General features: G+C 36.0%; 1 protein-coding gene across 5 annotated transcripts in view; it reads left to right on the top strand.

Annotated features, from left to right (window-relative positions):
- The window catches only part of LOC131065177 (phosphate transporter PHO1 homolog 10), a 313,132-nt gene that overhangs the window by 135,728 nt on the left and 156,821 nt on the right, over nt 1-20,583 (top strand). For all 5 annotated transcript variants that reach the window (XM_057999616.2, XM_057999617.2, XM_057999619.2 and 2 more), the window contains exon 7: nt 17,101-17,221. In XM_057999616.2, coding sequence (XP_057855599.2) covers nt 17,101-17,221 — 121 coding nt within the window. The remainder of the gene's footprint in view (nt 1-17,100; nt 17,222-20,583) is intronic.

Below are 20,583 nucleotides of genomic sequence, written 5' to 3' on the forward strand. Positions count from 1 at the left end.
ATATGTATCTCTAAATGTCCATTAGATCACTGGAGTAACCAGTGCACTCTAGATGAACACCTGTTCGCAGTACCTTGTTATTATCAGACAACAATGACTGCTGTTTTTGCAGAGGTGATGACATAGTACACACACCCCATGAACATAGTTACGTATACAGTTGTACTACAAAGATGGTAGAGTATGTAGCGTCAAAATGTGGGAGAGATGATCTTCCATGTTCCAAGCAGACACTGCAAAGTAGTGCTGGAAGAGCAACAACCAGATAGGAAATTATGATCTTCTAAACAAACTTCTAATCGTTGTAGCCGGTAGCCATGCTCGTAGTCGGTTGGAAAAGAAGGTAGGACATGTTTGTCATGTCCCCCTGCTTGACCGTTATATATATATATATATATCCTAAATAAAACAATTATAAATTAATATAATAATTACCAAAGAATGATTATTTGATATTTATTTATATATTAAATATTATTATTTAATTAATATTTATTACTAATAAAATCTTAAAATATTCAAATAAAATAAATTAATATTATATCATAAACATATTTATATATTATAAATCATAAACATAGTTTACATATTCTTAATTGTAAACAACATTTATTTATTTAAAATAATAAACATATAATTTACACAATCGATAATAAATAATAACAATACTATTTACAATAGAATAGACAAATAAGAAGCCTATTTAGGCATCACGTATATTGCGATCCAAATAAGACTCCCCTTAGGAAAGAAAAACCATATTATTAAACCCAAATCATCTTGTAGAGGATGCGATTTGTTTATATTATAGGGAGATGCGATCTGTTTGGAACGATGCAACCGTTTCTCTAGCAAGATATAATAAGTCCACAGCGGGGGGGAAACTAGGATGGGATAGCCGCCGATCAGATGAGAACTATTAAGTTATAGGCAGTAACATCCTTGTTTGGTGGTATGCATGGGAACATGCTTAATACGTAAGCTTAATATAGAGTCCAATAATGTTTTATGCAAAATTTAAGGGTAACATTAATATAAACTGCAATACACATGACAGCCACTCTTAATTTAATATATAATGGCAGACCAGATCTGATGCATGTCAGATCTGTCTGTCCTTATAGTTATTAAATATAATTAATGTTGTTAAGAAGTGATGGTACTGATAATTTATATAATAGGTAATTAATAAATAGGTAACTAATAATTAATTAAATGATTTATAATATAATTATTTTATCTGTTTATTTATGTTCAAATCAGAATATATATATATATATATATATATATATATATATAAATGTATACATAATGTCTTTAATCAGACAAGTACCAATATTAGATTGTAACTGTGAAAAGCTCATAGGATAATAAATGGTAAGAAGAATAGTTTTACATGTATAATCCCTGTTACTGTTGTCTAAACCTAGTAGGGGACATTACACACACATATAGATATAATAGTATTTCTTTGATAGATCTGTCTCCAATCTCGTTCTGCTGAATTATATTATTATGTTATGTATATTATGGAGATATAGCATGATTATGATGTTGTATGTATGCAGTATATTCATATGTATGTAGGACTAATAATGGGAATGAAGATATATATAAAATGTAGACTTAATTTATGAAATTAATGACAATGTAACGATAGTAAGGCATACTTGATATATATATGTTAACGAATACATATTAACGAATAGTTAAGAATATACGTTAATAATGTAGATTATGAAATGGAAAATAATAATGAAATTGTCAAATGCAATATAAATATGATTAAATAATGGAGGCCATAGGGAGGAAACTCCCTTAGCCTAATGGAGGGACACGCGAATCCCTGGTTGGCAGTATATATATATAATGATGGTCTATATGCATATATGAATGGCTTGGTTGACAAGTTCATCCAAGAAGAGACAGATCTGGCCGGTCCCCTCTAATGGACTTGGGTGATGAGATACATCACCCAAGGCAAGGAATTGACTTATGGTCTTCCTTGGATGGCTTGGGTGTAAGAAATTACACTCAAGATAGGGATCGAATTTAACCTTCGATTTCTCGGATGGCTTGGGTGTAAGAAATTACACTCAAGACAGGGATTGAATTAACCTTCGATTTCCTGGATGGCTTGGGTGTAAGAAATTACACTCAAGACAGGAATCAAATTAAACTTTGGTTTCCTAGATAGCTTGGAACCAAGAGGGGTTCCAAGAAGGCGAGCTTCACAGCTGTCTAAGGACATACCTTTGTATGGCATTCGTATCCTTTTCATAGATGAGAATTGTGATTAGTGTTAATTAAGTATTTTAAAGTAAAATTGCAAGTTGATTTAGTTAGAAGTTGATATATATGTTATATTCTAACAATTGGTTTTGCAAGACGGTGATCCCTAACTAGTAGGGACATTACAATGTTATATTGGCAGTAATGAGTTTATTAGATTGTGGAGCTCGGGTTGGATCAGTCTATTAATAGATAATGCATTGACAACCTGTTGACGTGTATTTTGTACACCATCATACACAGAATAAAATACCAATAGGCATCTTATCCTCTCTTGAGAAAATAGTCTCTAACTGCTGAAGATTCGCGTAAATGATCAGTTAGGTAGACTCCAAGGTTCTTTTAGTAGGGTCTCTACGTGTGGACAAGCTTCCAGCGGTATGATGTGATTTGCTGTTTCCTCCAAGGGGCCTTACGTATTCCGAAAGTTCAAGATTTGCTAAACTAAGGAAACTATTCAAAAATAACAAAAGAGTAGGGTTTGAAAGGGGGTCTAATCTAATCTAACCCTAAGAATGACTTCGTGTAGACAAGACTTGGCAAGATTCAACCAACTTCAATTTTGCCATAAGATAACAACTCAATTGAAATTGATGCGATCTTCTAAGGTAACAAAATGATATTCAATGCATCAAAGATCAAAGACACTACCATGAAGGTACATATCCAAGATACAATAATGATTGAAGGTTAAAGGGACTCAAAGTATTCTCCAGTCGACCACGCAAGGCGTTCCTACAATCAGCAAGAAGCTAGTGGTTTGGATTGCGAATCTTACCAAAGATCAAGTCTCACACTATGTCCTTCAAATTAACAAGCTACTTTGATTGAGCACAATTCAAGTAAATCAAACAACCATGAAGATAACTCAAGAAATTTGCAACAAAACACCATAACTTCAATATTTCATTGATTTCCAAGTCATCATATACAACAATTGCTTGAATTCCTCTCTTCAAAACTCAATCTTGCTACAAAATAAAATTGCTTCTAGCTCTAATCTCTCTTCTCTATTACATCAACTATTGACTATTACACTATTACCAAATGAAATGAAAAATGAGGGTATAAATAGCATCCTCAATTACAATGAAAGGTCCAGATTGAAAGTAGATCAACGGACAAGATCATGACACTAAAACCCTAATTAGGGTTTGTTACAAATGGCCTCCCTTTTACTGAACAATATTAAATTCATAGCCAAATATTAAATTTGGCACAAAAACCTAGGAGACATAAACCAATGACAAATAAGATGCCATGTCATCTACAACAACCTTTCATCTAGAACCTTATTCCCTTTCCAATGTTCTTTTTTGGCATATGCAATGAATCTTGTCACGATTCCTTCGATTTCTGCAATTGGAATCTCGGGAAGATTCTTCATACTCTCTTCCAAGTGGATGACCTGATCTTATGCATCTAGAAGAGCTGCGTCCCAAGTAGATTCAAGTTCCTTTGTTCTTTCAATCAGGAGCATGGTGGCAAACATCTGATCATACTGCTCATCTGTAACATTTGCGTGCTTGCAAAAGATGATCTTGATTCTATCCACTAGTTCCTGCATATCCACATCTGTCTCGACCTCGATCCTTCTGCCAAGAATGGTACAAAGTACCTCAAATACTCTGTCCTGGATTGGATTGATCACCTCCTCAACTTGGCCACATCTAGTACTGATGTCTTCAAAGAAAACATTCTTCATATGGAGTAAGGTTGACCAATGAAACAAACTGTGAGATTCTCCATCCAAGATCTTCTCTTGTGCTAAGACCTTCCTTGATGTGTGTCTAATAACTTTCAAGACAGGAATGATAACATCCTTGGTATGGGCGAATGCAGCTACTGTTATCATCAAATTATGGATCATCTCAAGAACCTGGATAGCTTGATGAATAATCTTCATCATCCTTGTTGCAAATTCTATAGCCACTGTATGAGATCTATCCATCCAATTACTTGTACGTTGGACCATGTTCCTGAATCTCTCTGCCTCATTGATTGACTGAAGTGGAAGTGCTTGCACTGGTGATCTAGCTGGATCCTGACGTCCCAAAGGTTCATTGATGTGACTGAAATATGTCCTCCATGCACCTCTCTCTCTCTCAAGCTTTCTATTCTTCTCCATTTCTTCTCTAAGCTTGTCTTTCAATGCTTCAAATGAATCGGTAGCATCATCTAAAGTCTGCTCTGCTGTGGATGGTCCTAACTCAAAAGTCTGTATATCATATTCTTCTGCTAGGATCTCACCTTCATATTTGTCTGCTGCCGGTGTAGCTATCTGCAATTTCCTGGATCCAGTCTCATCTCGAATCATCTTGGACATCTTGGTAGCCTTTCTCTTCTCTGTTACTTCGTGTGAACGTCCAACAAGGCTCTCTAAATCAATTGCATTGTCCTCGTCCTCTACTACGATCACCTTGGTTAATCTTTCCTTCAACCAATCTGGGATAATCGATCTTGTTTCTTGAACTTGAATCTCTTTATGCACTATTTCTTCTTGTCTGGGAGGAGATGATATTTCATTGTCTTCTTTGTCTTCATCTAACTCATAGTCTTGGAGAGATCCATCTGGTGACCCATGCTGTGTCTGTCCTTCTTCCTGCCTGTCATTCTGTACCATCGACTCCATGGATTCTTCCACTTGAATTGTTCTTTTCTCAGGTCTAGAAGAAGTACCGGATGATCGATCTCTATTAGCCTCTTGTTTCTTCTTGGAAGATTCTCTCTTTCCAGGTCTCCCTTTCCTCTTCGAACCTCTTGAATGGAGATTGCCCTCACTGGCACATCGAAGGTCTCCTTCACCTGAATTTCTAGGATTAGGATTGCCTTCACTCACACTAGCTCCACCTTCGGCAGGTTTCTCTTCCAAAGTGAAAGTCGTGGCTATGCCTTGTTCTCTCAACTTCTGATGCTGAATGTCAACCCATCTGCGAGTACAAGACAAGACTGGTGCCATCAAAGTATCTAAATCCACGACCTCGGGCTCATTCCAATCTAACCTTATTGTTTTGCTTTCTCGATCATAGGAAGACTGGATATGTCTGCCACTGTCCTGAGCTTGGTCGGCCACTCTGTATATCCTGCATTTCCTGATGAAATCCAAAGGCAATCTAGAATGCATTTTTCGTTTCACTTCAAGATCGTCTAAGAGATCCATCATAAAATCTTCAATCTGATACTCATGTCTAAACTTCCTGCCGACTGTCTCCTCTAAATGTCCATGTGGATCAAAGCTTTCTCTCAAAGCAAAAGATGAGAAAGAATACAAGGCTAACTCCTTCTCTGCGTCATCCATAGCTAAAGCATTAGGACATACCTTAACTGAATTACCCAAAATGATAGGTACTGGAACTCCATTCTGATGTCTGTGTCTGAATGCCTTCACATATGCTGCCAACTGTCTCGTTACTTCAAGTAACACAATTCTGTCTGTCGGATATCTCGGCAACATGTATGGAGGTAAAGGACATCCATGCACTCTAATATAAGTGAACTTGGGAAACTGAATGAACCAAGCACCGTACCTCTTTATGAATTCCTGGGCATCCTGAGATAATCTGTTGTGAATTCCACCTTGCAATGTCCTGGTGATGTTCATCGTGAAAGTATCATTAACCAACTTATAGTTGCTCTCTGGTGGATGATGCAAGTAGGCATAGGAATCACAAGCTCTGACCTCGCTGGGTCCTCTTCCAATCACTCGTCTGTGAGGTAGTCCTGCGTATTCAACACTCCTAATCAAGGCATAAATGACATATGAACTCATGTGGAAGGACTTAGTAGCCTTGAGTCTCCTCAACTGTACGTCTAAGCAATGGCTAATCATCCTAGCCCAATGTATCGTACCTTTTCCTTGAACGATCACCTGGATGAAGTAAAACATCCACTTCTCAAAATAGAAGGCATGAGGGGCTCCTGTAACTCGGTTGAGCATGGTAATCAAATCTCTGTACTCCTCCTGGAAATCAATCCTGTGCGGTGTGTTCAGGACCTTGCTCAGACGGGGACGGCTCTTGAGTAGCCAGTTCTTATTGATAATGCTTAGACAAGCATCTGGATCATCTTCGTACACTGATCTGGCTCCTTCTATGCTCTTGTATATCATGTCCCTGTGCTCTGGAAGATGGAAAGCTTCACTTATAGCTTCCTCTGAAAGGTACGCCAAAGTGTTTCCCTCTTTGGACACGATCGTTCTGGACTGTGGATCATAATGACGAGCACATTCGATCATCAACTCATGGCACTGAACAGCTGGAGGAAAGTCGGCCGCCTTAATGATGCCACTCTCGATTATTCTCCGGGCAACAGGTGATGGCTTGCCAATGTAAGGGACCTCTCGAAACTTCTTCGTGCTAAAGTTACCCAAGTTTGTATCTCCAATGTTGCTCCACTTCGACACGATCTTGGTCTCCACTTCTTCGGTCTTCTGATCTTCTTTCATGAGAGCTGAGCGACTGGTGGATGCTCCCGCCTTCGGGGTCGCCATACCTACACAACATTTCATAATGAGAACTAGATTTTGCAATAAATAACATAGATTAGAGGATAAATTTTAGGAAACTTCATGATAAGTCTTTGAGTTATCATTTCCTAAAATAAAACGATTGAGCTAGGAATTCAAAATTTCAAAAATTCAAAATTTAAAATATGACGATGAATAAATAAAACAATAAAATCAAATCGCCATACCTCAATAGAGAGCTAACTCTAGAATGCAAAAAGGACAAAATCGCCTAGGCAAAAAGATCGAAAATAGCCTTCAATGTAATCGCCTTAGCAAAATAGCAATTCGCCACCTTTTGAGTTGCCTTTGACGTGATCTTCAAAATTCGTTCAAATGGATCCTCAAGTTCGCACAAATAAATCTCCAAGTCTCGCACCACCTTTGGATGATGTTAGCATCACCTTGGATGATAGTTCGCACCACCTCTCTTGGAATGAAATTTGCACTTCTCCAAACACAATTCGCACTTTCTTCCTCCAATCGCATGTGTGAGATGATAAATAATATTGTGAAAATGAAGATTTCACCTCTCCCTTTATAGCGCTCACCTCACCATTCACCCCCAAGGCCGACTTGGTAAAAATAAGGCAATTTTAAACGATTTTTTAATAAAATAACAAGGCCGACCTTTAAAATACCAAGCGCTCCAATCGATTTTTTATTAATTAATTAATTATTAAATGCCTTTTATTTTTAATTAATAAATTCGATTTTTTTTTAAAGGCAAAATAATTAATAAATATTAAGCGCAATATTTAAATGCTAATTAATTGAGTTTTTTGAATTTATCAAACTTTAGCATTTAAAATGAATTCAAAGATGTTTATTTAGCGCCAAAATTTTGAAAATGGTAGATACGTACCTCATCGCCCTGGTCCCTTGGAGAGGGACAGGAGCGATCCACCACCTTGGTCATGATTCTTGCAATTTTACGTCCAAAGTCTCCATCCTTACGTTGGAATTGCCATTTTCGCTAGGTCCTTCAAGCTTGATTGACTTGTTCTCGCAAATGAACGTCCTTTAGATATGATATCGCCCTGGTCCCTTGGAGAGGGACAGGAGCGATCTTCATGCTTTCTCCTTGATCTTGCATTCTTTGACCTCCAATCTCTATCGTAGGGGAAAAATAACATTGTTTCCTTACTCCACGCTTGTTCCACTTGATTTTTACAAGGTATATTTGATGCTAAGAGGGATATCGCCCTGGTCCCTTGGAGAGGGACAGGAGCGATCCTTGTGTTTTCTCCATTTCAAGCTCAAATTGGTAGTATTTAGCGTCCATTTCCCTTTGCATCGCCTTCCAAATGATGTCTAAAACCATGTGCGACTTTATCTCAACGTGATCTTCAAAGGATATCATGTGTTTTGGCAAATATCGCCCTGGTCCCTTCCTGAGGGACAGGAGCGATCTTCATGTTTTGGCTCAAATTTGCAAACTTTTGATCTTCGTTCTTCGTTCATTGCCTTCCAAAGGACGTCCTTAACTTCGCCAATCCTTGCATTGTCTTGATTTTGAAGGAGCATGAGTGTTTTTAATGAAATCGCTTTGGTCCTTGTCCAAAGGACAGGAGCGATATAGGCTCTATAGCTCATTTGACAACATTTTGACGTTCGAAACTTTGGTATATCATCTTCAAATGACACCCTATACATTGTGTGATCTCGAAAGACCTTGACTTGGCATGAACTTGAAGGAAAATGAATGATTCCATATAAATCGCCCTGGTCCCTTGGAGAGGGACAGGAGCGATATAGCTTCTGTATTCAATTTGACGATCATTTTACATTTGAAGTTTTTGTATATCTCCTTCTAAAGACGCCTTAAACCTTTTACAACCTTGTGAAGTCTTGGCCTTACGTGATTTTTGCATGAATTAGCCAATACATTCAATATCGCTCTGGTCCCTTCCTGAGGGACAGGAGCGAAGTTCAACATTTTGAGCTCGTCTTTGCCTTGTTTAACTTGGAATTGTCTTCAACGCGTGAAATAAAGTCCCTTGATTCTCCTTGGTCGCTTGAAACTTGCTTAACTTTTGAAATCTATGCCTTTATGGAAATATCGCTCTGGTCCCTCCCTGAGGGACAGGAGCGAACTAGGAGTCTTTAGTGTAAATCTTTTAATGTCGATGACCTTTGATGCTTTGCTCTTGACGAAGATGCCTTAAGACGTCCTTGCCACCTCGTTCCTTGTCTTGGAGTGTCTTGAATTTTGAAGGGACGACAATATAACCATTATATCGCCCTGGTCCCTTGGAGAGGGACAGGAGCGATCTTGCTCTTGTGGGCTTCACTTCACTTTATCACCTTCAAAGTTTATATTCAACGGATTCGCAATGTTCCATTCCATTCATCCATGCCTTGGGATCCACTCAAAATGGGCAAGAAAATCATCTACAACAAAAATCGCTCTGGTCCCTTCCTGAGGGACAGGAGCGAACTTAAGCATTTAGGGTCCTTGCTGACGTTTCAAAATCTTCAATTTATCTTCAATGAGTTCATTTCACATCCTTCCTTGCCTTCAAACATAAACTTGACTTGATCTTTGCCTGAATCTTGCCTTATGAAGAATATCGCTCTGGTCCCTTCCTGAGGGACAGGAGCGATTTTGATATTTTGGACCATTTTTCTTCATGTTTGCTCTTCAAGTTATATTCATCTGATAAAACATCTTCCCTTGGACATCTTCAAATCGTCAAGTCGTTGAAATCTTGCAAGGACAAAGCAATATTTGATTTGTAGCTCCGGTCCTTCACTGAGGGACAGGAGCGATTTTGATTCTTGGAGGCACCTCTGTGTTTGTGAAAATATTCAATTTATATTCAATGGAAAGATCACGCCTTTCTCTATCATTTCCAACTCGAAATTCACCTTGACCCTGCAAGGATAGTAAGATATTCGAAAACGAGCTCCGGTCCTTCACTGAGGGACAGGAGCGATTTTGCTCCTACAGGCCAAAATATCATAATTTTACAAGTTTAATCAATTCCCGAGGTAAAAACAAACCATTCCCAATGCCCGGGATCAAAAATAAAAAAAGTCAAAATTTGGTCAAAATTAGTCAATTGGACAAAAATTCACATTTCACCTTCAACACTTAGACAAATTTAAGCTCTGCATTCAAAATTCCAATTGAAAATAGACCATTTTGGCGAAATCATTGCATTCAAAATTTGCATTCAACGAAAGAAAGCTCAAAAGCTCTCAAAACTGACTGGATTCTGGCTTAAAAAGACGTTAATTAAAACCCTAAGGGTTGACCCTAAATCCAGACAACTGACTGACTAACAAAATCCTAAAAGCGAAGCGAAAAGCGAGCAAAAAACGAGCAAAAAGAGGGGGTCCCCATTTGCAATGGGGCGATGTGTGAAATGGTCACAACACAACCCTAGATGTTGTAAGGTGTATTTGTTATAAAAGTTGTAGGACTTTTTGCTGGAGGAATGTGATGGAGGAAAACAGTTGATAAAATACTCCAAACAAATATGAAAATAGAGAGACTCCTCTTCATCCTGTTTTCTCGGCAGGGTCACACAAATACGTTTCATTTGTTTTTGAGAAGGGAGCTGAAGTAGATGTTCAAGATGACTGGAAATAGACACCTCTAGATGATGCAATTACATGTAGACAAGATGCAGTCACAAATGTCTTTATGAAATTAGAGCAAATTGCCGAAGTAATTTGATGAACAACGAAAGTTCAAGGGAGGCGGCAAGATCTCAATCTGACATAAATCTGATGGATTAGAGTGACATAAGAAGTGACGATCTTACTGTAGACAAAACCAATTCGATGCTCTCTTTCATATCATGTAGAGATTTGCAGAGAAGGGTCTTCATTTGAATGCATGGCTGGGAAGATTACTGAGGAAGATCGATGCCACATTGATACTGCTGAGTGTCCTGTGCGTGGCATATGGGCTCAACATCTCACAGGTCCTGGTTATGTCAGATGAACACAACAACTAAAGGTATGTGTATCAAAGAGCAACCATCAAATGAGATCTAAATCTTCAAGTGCAAAGAATTAGGAATGAACAATTGCTGGATTGCGAGGAAGACTAATAAACAAAGAGATAACTAATCCATGTTTGATTAATGATCATGAATTTCATATGTAGTTATTAATTCATGCAATTACATTATGTGTGTTATTTGTGAATCAACATTGTCAGTAGGTGTTTGCATAGGACACGCTACATTTGAATATCTTGTTTCAATTTCTTCAACGTACTATGAGAAACTTGCCCCTTACATGCAGGACATCTTTAGAATCACAACAAAAACAGTTAAAAGTGATGAAGAGCTTGTGGCTCCTTAGGCTATAGGTTTTTGATGTACTATTTATGATGAAGAATTCAGGAAGAATATGGAGGGGACTTTGTGATGTCCCCTTCTTAAAAACACCCTAAAACATAAATAAAGCAATAATTTTAGGATCTAGGAATAGGAGCTCATCCTTTATACAAAATTGGTCTTTTCCCATACCATCCAACCATAGCTAATACTATGCATACCTATCAATCATTTACTTATGCCCATAATGAAATGCTAAAGTATTTCCAATAAGTTAAAGGATTGTAAATTTGTGTTGTATGATTTACACCCCATAGATTGCATGAGCCTCTTCTTCCCTATTCTGCTAATCCTTACCAGATGGAAGATTTACTATGCCAAGGGCGCATGACACGGTCTACATGCGGCTCCCTCAGGGATTACTACCCGTCTTGGGACATTTTCGCCATGTGACCGATTTACTCTGCCTTTCCCCCCCACACTCCCTATCTTTGCAATTATTAGAGAAAGATGCAGAATAAGTTCACTGCCATCTATAGGTTAAGTAATTAAATTTAATATGGCTTATTTAAATTACATTGTCAATTAATTATTTAATGATTTGTCCACATATTATGTTATCATTACATTTGGTAAATTTGCATTGCTTAATTATTACCATTATTGATATTATTGATAGAATAAATTTGTATGAGTGTTTTTTATTAATGTATTAAACTATCCTGAATACTTTAGTTGTAATGGCCATATTAATTTAAATTATTAGTATTAATTATATTGAATTGCATTAATGACATTAAGTTGTATCCGAGTTACTGATTGAATTAACAATTCTAAAACTATATTAGCAGCAGACCATATTTCTGGTCTACATATTATATGTGCTGACTGGTTATTTTCTTAAATCTCTCTTTCTTAAATTGTAAAACAAAATACACTTAATACTTAATAATTTACAACATGTTTTGTGAGCTATACGTGAAACTTAAGTATTAATAATAAAAAGAACATTCAAACTGTACTTACCTCCTATCGACTGCTGTTTGGATTGTCTTGTAACAGATTGGGCTGCCACCGATGATGTTTCCTTCTCCCTTTGTCTGTCCGTATTCTTCTTTCTTATCTCCCGTGTCTTTTTTCCTTTTTTTTTTTAATTTCTTTTTTCCTCCTTTCGTGTGCAACCCAGGTCTTATACTAATGGGTCCGATGCCCCTTGGGGAGAGACGTGGCTTTAATAAAGGTCACGTCCCTCTCTTGCATTATAATTAAGATCCGATACTTTTGGTATTTAGTATTATTTGTTATGTTATTATCTCTTTGTTGATTTAACATAGGAACATCATTATTATTTATTTTATTATTATTATTATTATTTTTTAATTGGTGTATCATACAATCAATTACTTATTATTAATTAGCAAATAATAAATCAATTTAAACGTATTAGGATAATCAAATTAATAATTCATCAATATAATAAATCAAAATAATACACCAAAATATAATACATCAATATAAAGGTACACAAAAGATTTATGGATTAGAATTTAAACCATTGTATTCACAAATTATGATTTCTATTACATTTGGTTTTATTATACATAGATTAGGCATGGTTCATGACAGACTTTAGTGGAGATTCTGAGATTTCGCATTCCCATCCATAAACAAGTATTTGCCTACAAAAGTGCAACAATCCATGAGGAAGCAATGTTGACCATAGGGGCTCTTGTTTATGCTACTAGTGATGAATTTGCTAAGTACATGCCAAAGTTCTATAAGTCATGTTTTAGAGGTGATCTTTCGAGATAAAGAAAGGACGGACCAAGAAGCATAAGAGATTTCATCCAAGGGAGAATGAACTCAACGCTTGCAGTCATAGGACTGAGTTGATGGCGGTAAGTATTTATCAAAGAAGAAAGAACCCATACAGTTTGTCCTTGCGGTCTAATTCTTCGGACAAGGAAATCAGATGGTTGATATCAGATTCAGAGGGAGTCTAACATTTCATCAGAAGCAACCTTAGACACGGAGGTCAGATGGTTGATATCAGATTCAGAGGGAGTCTAATATTTCATCAGAAGCAACCTTAGACAAGGAGGTCAGATGGTTGATATCAGATTCAGAGGGGGTCTAACATTTCATCAGAAGCAACCTTAGTCAAGGAGGTCAGAAGGTTGATATCAGGTTCAGAGGGAGCCACAACATCATGAAAATATGCTTAATGCATTCTTCTCTGTGAGAGATAAGTTTGAGGAGCAAGCCCTTGTTAATACACTCTTCTCTATGAGGGAGAAGTTTGAGGTGAAGGCCCTTGTTCCACCCTTTGGGAGTAGTCATGGTGAATGTCATGATGAGATGAAAACATCACGTTGAGCAACTTTGTGATGGGCATTTGTGTTCATATGCATTCTCATACATGGGAGTAGTCATGATGGATGTCATCATGTTGAGTACCGTGATGAATCGTGTTCCACTCTCTAGGAGTAGCCATGGTGGATGTCATTTCATGACTATATTATTAACAAGGATTCCTCCCTAGCTAAGAGGGAGTGTTGATGCTGTAGTGGCCACCCTTGTGAAGAGACAGATGGAGTCATTGAGGACTGATCCCTTGTGAAAGGGTGCCTCCCTCATATATATAGAAGATGCAAACTCATTCTCTGATCCATTCAATTTATGTGAAGAGCAGTTTATATATTAGCTAGAGCAAATCGATCCTTTGAAGAAGGCCAATTAGATTTGCTCTTGTGAAATTTGCTTCAAGAAGTGAAGCAACATATATTGGGCCCGTATCTTGCATTATTGCTAGACATATTTGATATATAAAGAAGACATTTTTATGCTTGGTGTTTTTCCCTCGAGTAGGAGGGTTTTCCCTTGGAGATCAAACTGTAGATATTCTGACCAAACCTCTTTCAGAGTGAAGGTTGATCACTTCAGAAAAGGTTTAGGTATGATAGAAAGGTAATTTGCTTTGCAATTTGTATTTGCATGTTTAATGTGTAAACTTCTTTGTCATGACAAGACATTTTTGGATTTTATCCCCTGGGTTCATATTTAAGAGGTGACGATCTCTCAAGATAATGAACACTTGTATGGAGACATTATAAGGTGACGATCTTATATTGTCCAAACTAGTTATCATGGTGGATCTCTGGTGGATCATGGATGAAGCCATGATTGTGTTGTGGTAAAACATTCATATGAAATGTTAATGCACATACCACAACTTGGATAAGATGAGAATTTAAATCTTTCTCATATGATTATCCTTAAGTATTGCGTGTTTAGGCAATACTGATATCACGTGCTTAGGTGATATCCTGTTATCACAAGATTGACGTGATGGACATTTGTATCATGTGTCTAGGTGATACTTCATATCATGTGATTAGGTGATATAACATTTGTATAAAATGTTAGTGCACTTATCACAACTAGGATAAGGTGAGAAATTAAGCTTTCTCATATGATTATCCTTAAGTATTGCGTGTAGGCAATATTGATATCACATGCTTAGGTGATATCCTATCAATCGCAAGATTGATGTGATGAACTTCAAGATCACGTGTTTAGGTGATGCTACATACCAAATGATTAGATGGTATGATTCTCATGAATGAGTAAAATGATTACTATCAATTAAATTATGATGCTTGAATATATTGTCTACATTCATATCACGTGTTTAGGTGATGCTACATACCAAATGATTAGATGGTATGATTCTCATGAATGAGTAAAATGATTACTATCAATTAAATTATGATGCTTGAATATATTGTCTACATTCATCTTACCTAGCTAAGAGGGAGTGTTAATGCATAATAGCTTCGGTAAGATAAATGATTGAATGAGAGATAAATGAAGTCTCTCATTCAATCATTTATCATATTGATAACTATGATAAAACCATCAAGCAATTGAATCATCCTTGATAGTCATTCTATATTTGTATATGACCAAACTATTGATTAAATCATACTATGCATATTTCTCATGTTCATGTATCTAATGAATCTTGTATCTAGATGAATATCGATCTAACATAATGATGACTCCGATTAATATATTATCGGATTACATTAGATCGGATTGCATATTATATCGGGTTGCATATTATATCGGGGTGCATATAGTATATATCGAATGCGTATCGGGTAGTGTTATGTTAGTCACCGATAGTTATTGGTGTGTTAGTCTACACCAATAGTTATCGGTTGTCAAGGCTAACACACCGATAACTATCGGCTGTTAGCATCCACCGATATACTATCGGGTGGTAGCGATTGGTTAACACCGATAATTATAGGTTATACTCCACACCGAATTGACATTTACTTAACAAGCAGTTTATTAGTATTAACAATAAGACACGATCAAGTAATGTCTTGATCGGTCATGACCGATCAAGGCATTGCTTGACCGTGCCTTGTTTGTCATATACTTATAGTAAGTGGCATTCGTGAGATAGGACATAGAAAATATTAAATGCTCCTCTCATTTGCCACAAGCAAGAAGATAGTTAGACATATACAATAAGAACGTAATAATACATATCAGATAATAGAAATATATCTTGCATATTGAATTGAGAATTGAACAACTTTTACAGAATCAAGGATTAAAATCCTTGTTTCCCATTTTGGGTGATTGCACCCGGGGATCACAATTGGTACTGATTTGTTGAGGATTTGAAGTCAATTTTCAAATTTGCATGTTGCTATAATGATACTTTGAACATTTCATCCTCTAGAGGGTTATATGTTGCTGCTACAATGTGGGTACAGTGTCAGCCTAGCATATTTGAGGGTTTCTACATCAATTTTTAGAATATTAAGTTGTTAGGCATCACTTTTGCTCTATTTATGGAATTAGCTGATTTCAGCAAACCCTAGCTGAGCATTACCTTTGGAGGAGTAAAATCAGTCAAATTTCAGCCCTGAGATCAGTTATAGAGCTTCTGGTTTACACCATTTCAGCTACTACACGTCAGGAACAACCTATTGGAGTGAAGTGCCATCATTTTTTGAGGGATACACATCAGATTCAGGCATTTTGAATGTGTTTTGAGGCCTATAATTCACTACAATCCACATCTACAACTATATATCCTGGGCTACATTTTGTATGTTTCCAGCCAGCCTCATCGGCCGACCAAGGTTTCCATACAGCTCAACGTTTTTACCAGTTGCTCTATCATCAATTTTAAGGTAGCCTACATCAAACTGAGGTCCGGACAGCACATTTGGAGCTGCCACATCACTTTTAAACATCAAAATTGCTTTTTTGATGCTACATAAGCAGTATATCAGCAGCTGTAAACTTTACCAGCTGCCAAACTCATCCTGATCTGCTGTTCAAACTTCAATCCTTACTGTGTAATGCAAAAACTAAAAAATGCGTTTAGTGTTATTTATCAGTATTGAAAAACTGATCAGTATTTGTAGTTAGAATAAAATTATTCTGATGGGTTTCATATTGCTGAATTGAGTATATTTATCATTCTAGGGTTTTATCATGACATGAATCAGCAAGATTTGATGTTTTTTACTGCAATTGTAGGTTGATATGAAGAATTTAAGAGTTTGAAAATTGGATCCAGAATTTGTACTTGCTGTTGGGTTTCATTCCCTTTCAAGAAAATCAGAAAATATACGAATTGTTGTTTGTTTCCTTGGGTCATTCGAAAGGGGACATTACAGATTCTTAATATGTCAATAGATTTGACCAACGAATGGTACCGTTGTCTTTTTAGTTGCTTACTAATGTCTTTCGGTGGTAACCATAGAGCTAATTTTGTGAGATGCTTATAAAATGCTTTTTGTTTGTGTATAGTAGCTTGATTATCATCTATTTTTTTTATTGACGTATGCTTGTAAATATGAGTACTCTAAACTTAATTTTTTAAATTAAGCACTACAATCATTTTTGGGTGGTCAAAGTTAATTTCGTTTAAATACTCCAAAAAAAACAAAAATCATCTAATTGTTTTTTGGCATATAGGACTATTTACTGGAGGTTCAATAGCTCTCATTGCAGCAACTGTCTTCCTAATTCGATTTTTTAGAATTTATGAGGAAGGAGGAGTTACTCAGTATATGGATGCCGTCTTCCCCCTATATAGGTATGCTATCATGCTTTGTCGTTTGCATCAAATCTGTGTGGGTTAGCAAGTGGGAATATATTATTCCATGAATATATATCACTATTAATCCATGGAAAGAAAAATCGTTGGCAGTACTTTGTCAATATAATATTTTAAAATTATCTACTGTAGTAGGAAAGTATTTTATAATTTTTTAGTTGCTTTAAATAACTTATTTTTAGACTGAATAAGTAAGAAAATATCTGGAAGCAAATCTTAGCCAAGATCTAAAATTTAACCATATGCACAAAACCTAGATTTCTTCAAGTAGTCTCTAATATTGTATAGACATGATAATAAAGAGACTAGAGTATTTTGGACACATGATTTATTAAATTATGATAAGGAGAAAAATCTTTATATAATTGCTTGGATTAACTTGGAAGGGTTACTTTAATTCTTGTGTCTAGATAATTCCAATGTCATGTTTATTTTACCATTCCCCCTCCTATAGGGGCTCGATATAATGGGCATTGTTTCTTTATATTAGTGATGAGATCAGGTAGATATTGTATATGCAATCTCCTCGCATATTATATAGACATGGGTATATCTATGTGAATCATTCTATAATGTCCCCATTTCTCTAGTGCTATCCAGATGTATGAATTTGCTTGACCTCCATCCCCGCAAGCAAGTTTACAGGGTAAGGGGATGATTGGCTAGCCACAGGGGGCAATCACTTAGACATATTTTGTTTGGTGAAGCCTTTAATAATAAAAATTTATAATTTTATGTTATAAAGTTAATTTTTCTAAAAATAGAAAAAGTTAACAAAGTAACTTATAAGTTACTATTTAATTGAATAAATGACTTTATATGCACCCCTTGGCTCATATTCCTTAGCAATATATTATTAAAAAGTGGCCCCACTTTCAATGATGAGCTGACCCCTCTATTAGGCGAACCTTTATGAGAGCCTAAGATTCCATTGGAATCTTCTAGATGCCAAGAGGGAGTTTGAATTAGGTTTGGGAGGCATAAGGAAGCTTCTACGTGCAAATCTTGGCATTATTGTTTTGGAAATTATCTTCTTTTTGGTCTCTGCAGCAGTTTGCCATAGCAGGTTCAGCTTATGGGAGCTTGATTGAGGACGAAACCCTTCAATCTTAGATTGGTTGGACAATACCCCAGCCTTCTACATCATTTCAGCACACATAAATATGCAATTTACAGGTCAATAAGGGCCCGATTCATCCTGATTTTGGTTCAGATTTGAGAGTGTTGTCCTCATTTTTTGTTTTAAAAAATGGACCATTACTTAAAATTTGTCAAAAAAATGAAAATTTTACCGTAAGGCACACTTCCCGAGGTATATTTTGGCCTACCCCTAGACTGTCTTAACTCTCATTCCATCCTCGAACCACATTTTGAATTTCATCGTGTTTCGAGTTCGTTTGTTATGTTTTTCCTTCAATTTCGGGTTTTTTCTCTCTGACTGCAGGTCGGAAATTTTCCTTAAGTTGCAAGTTTTATGTTTTCCTTTGTTTTAGTCTTTGTAGGGAAATTTTTAGTTATTTACAAGTTTACTTTATGTAAAAAGAACTTGTAACTTACTTTTTTTTTCCCCCTTGATTCTTTTTGGCTTTTTAAGTGATAATAGGAGCTTTTTAGATAAGTTACAAGTTAATTTTAAATTATCAATTTAAAAGTCACTTGTAATTCTTTTATAAAGTTCCTATTTAAGTGATTTCACTTGTAATAGGGATTTTATTTCCCTATTACATTTTTTATTTTCAAGGCACTTGTAAAGGGAATTTTATTTCCCTATTACAAGTTCTTTTTAAAGCTAAGTATTAAAACTTGTTGAGGGGATTTTATTTTCCCCTTACAAGTTATTATAACTTGCATTTCTCTCTCACAAACCTGATTTGCTCTAGAATTGAAAATAAAGACATTTTTAAACTTGTAATAAGATGATAGAAACTCGATTTTCTTCATTACATGCATTTATTAAACTTGTTGTTCACTCCCAAGAACCCGACCAGCTATAGAGGTGGAATTTGTTGAAGATTTCAAGCATTTTTTGTGGAGAAATCTTAGGAGGTGAAAGACATTTTGGATTCTTTCCTATTTTCATGCTTTTTCAAGCACGACCTGTTGGCGGTAATATTGTATGGGAATAAAATCGTAGTTAATTAGGTAGTACTTTACTTTGTTAGTAAGGTAACCGAGGGATGGTAGTTACGGGTGCGACAGTTGCCCCTCGCATCCCCTCGGTACCTTTATATACCATGGAAGGTAACTTGTAAACACACATGATTATGAATGGAAATAGTATCTCTTATATTTGCTTGATCTTATTTGGTATCTATGGCATTATTGTATTTCGTTAAGCATTCTATCTGTATGTTCTAAAATTGTTCACCCAGAGGGTAAACACGTCCCACGCCATTTGGAGGTCATGATCGCTGGTTTTATGGTGTTTAACAGCAAAAAACATGTTTGTAAATGCCACGATTTGCCTTTGAAATTTGCCACGAATCCATTCTTTCCTAAGTCCTTTTTGCTTCCTTCACCTAAGCGTGGGGTTTGGATGGAGATTTGACCATTTATTATGCCATTTTGATAGCCATTTTTGCTGCACATGGTATTTTGGAAAAATGTGGCTAGGGTTTGAATCTCCTCCTTGTATGTATTTAAGAGTTTCAATCTTCCATTTCAAGGATTGCTTCTTGTATTTTGGAGGACGTTTTTGTTAGAACATAATGTTATTAGAGATCACATCCTTATAACATTTATATATAATGTTCTAATATAAGGTTATAAAACCTTATATATTATATGCTTTATAAGCATATCCCATTTGAAATAATTATAATCTAATAACTATTAGATTATTAATTATTTATAAGTGGGGGTTATTGAAAGGTGTGACTAGTGAAGTCACCCTTCCTCCTATATTTAAGGAGGTTCTCTCTCATTTGAGAGGTGTGTGAATTTGGAGCTTTATGGTGAGTTGTATCACTATGCATATGAGGTATTATTGGCCATGTGGAAGTATTGGAGGAGTGTCCCCAGGTTCATGTCTATTTTATTATAGACTATATTTGTAAGTGTTTTAATTAAATGATGCTTTATGGGGTTTTTTACTCGAAAGGGTTTTCCCCATGTATATCTTGTGTAATGTGTACAGTTTGCATGTATGTTTCATATTTCATTTATTTTATAATCTTGTTTATAATGATTAGTATCCTTAGATCCTAATTTCTAACATGGTATCAGAGCCTATTAGGCTATACTAATCATTTTTACAGGTTATATTAAAAGATATGTTCAACTTGATGGAATTCTTATTTATGTTGAATCAACACATGTGCAAGGTCTTATTTATCTATTTT

Source organism: Cryptomeria japonica, chromosome 10 (genome assembly GCF_030272615.1).
Source record: "Cryptomeria japonica chromosome 10, Sugi_1.0, whole genome shotgun sequence".
Lineage (NCBI taxonomy): Eukaryota > Viridiplantae > Streptophyta > Pinopsida > Cupressales > Cupressaceae > Cryptomeria > Cryptomeria japonica.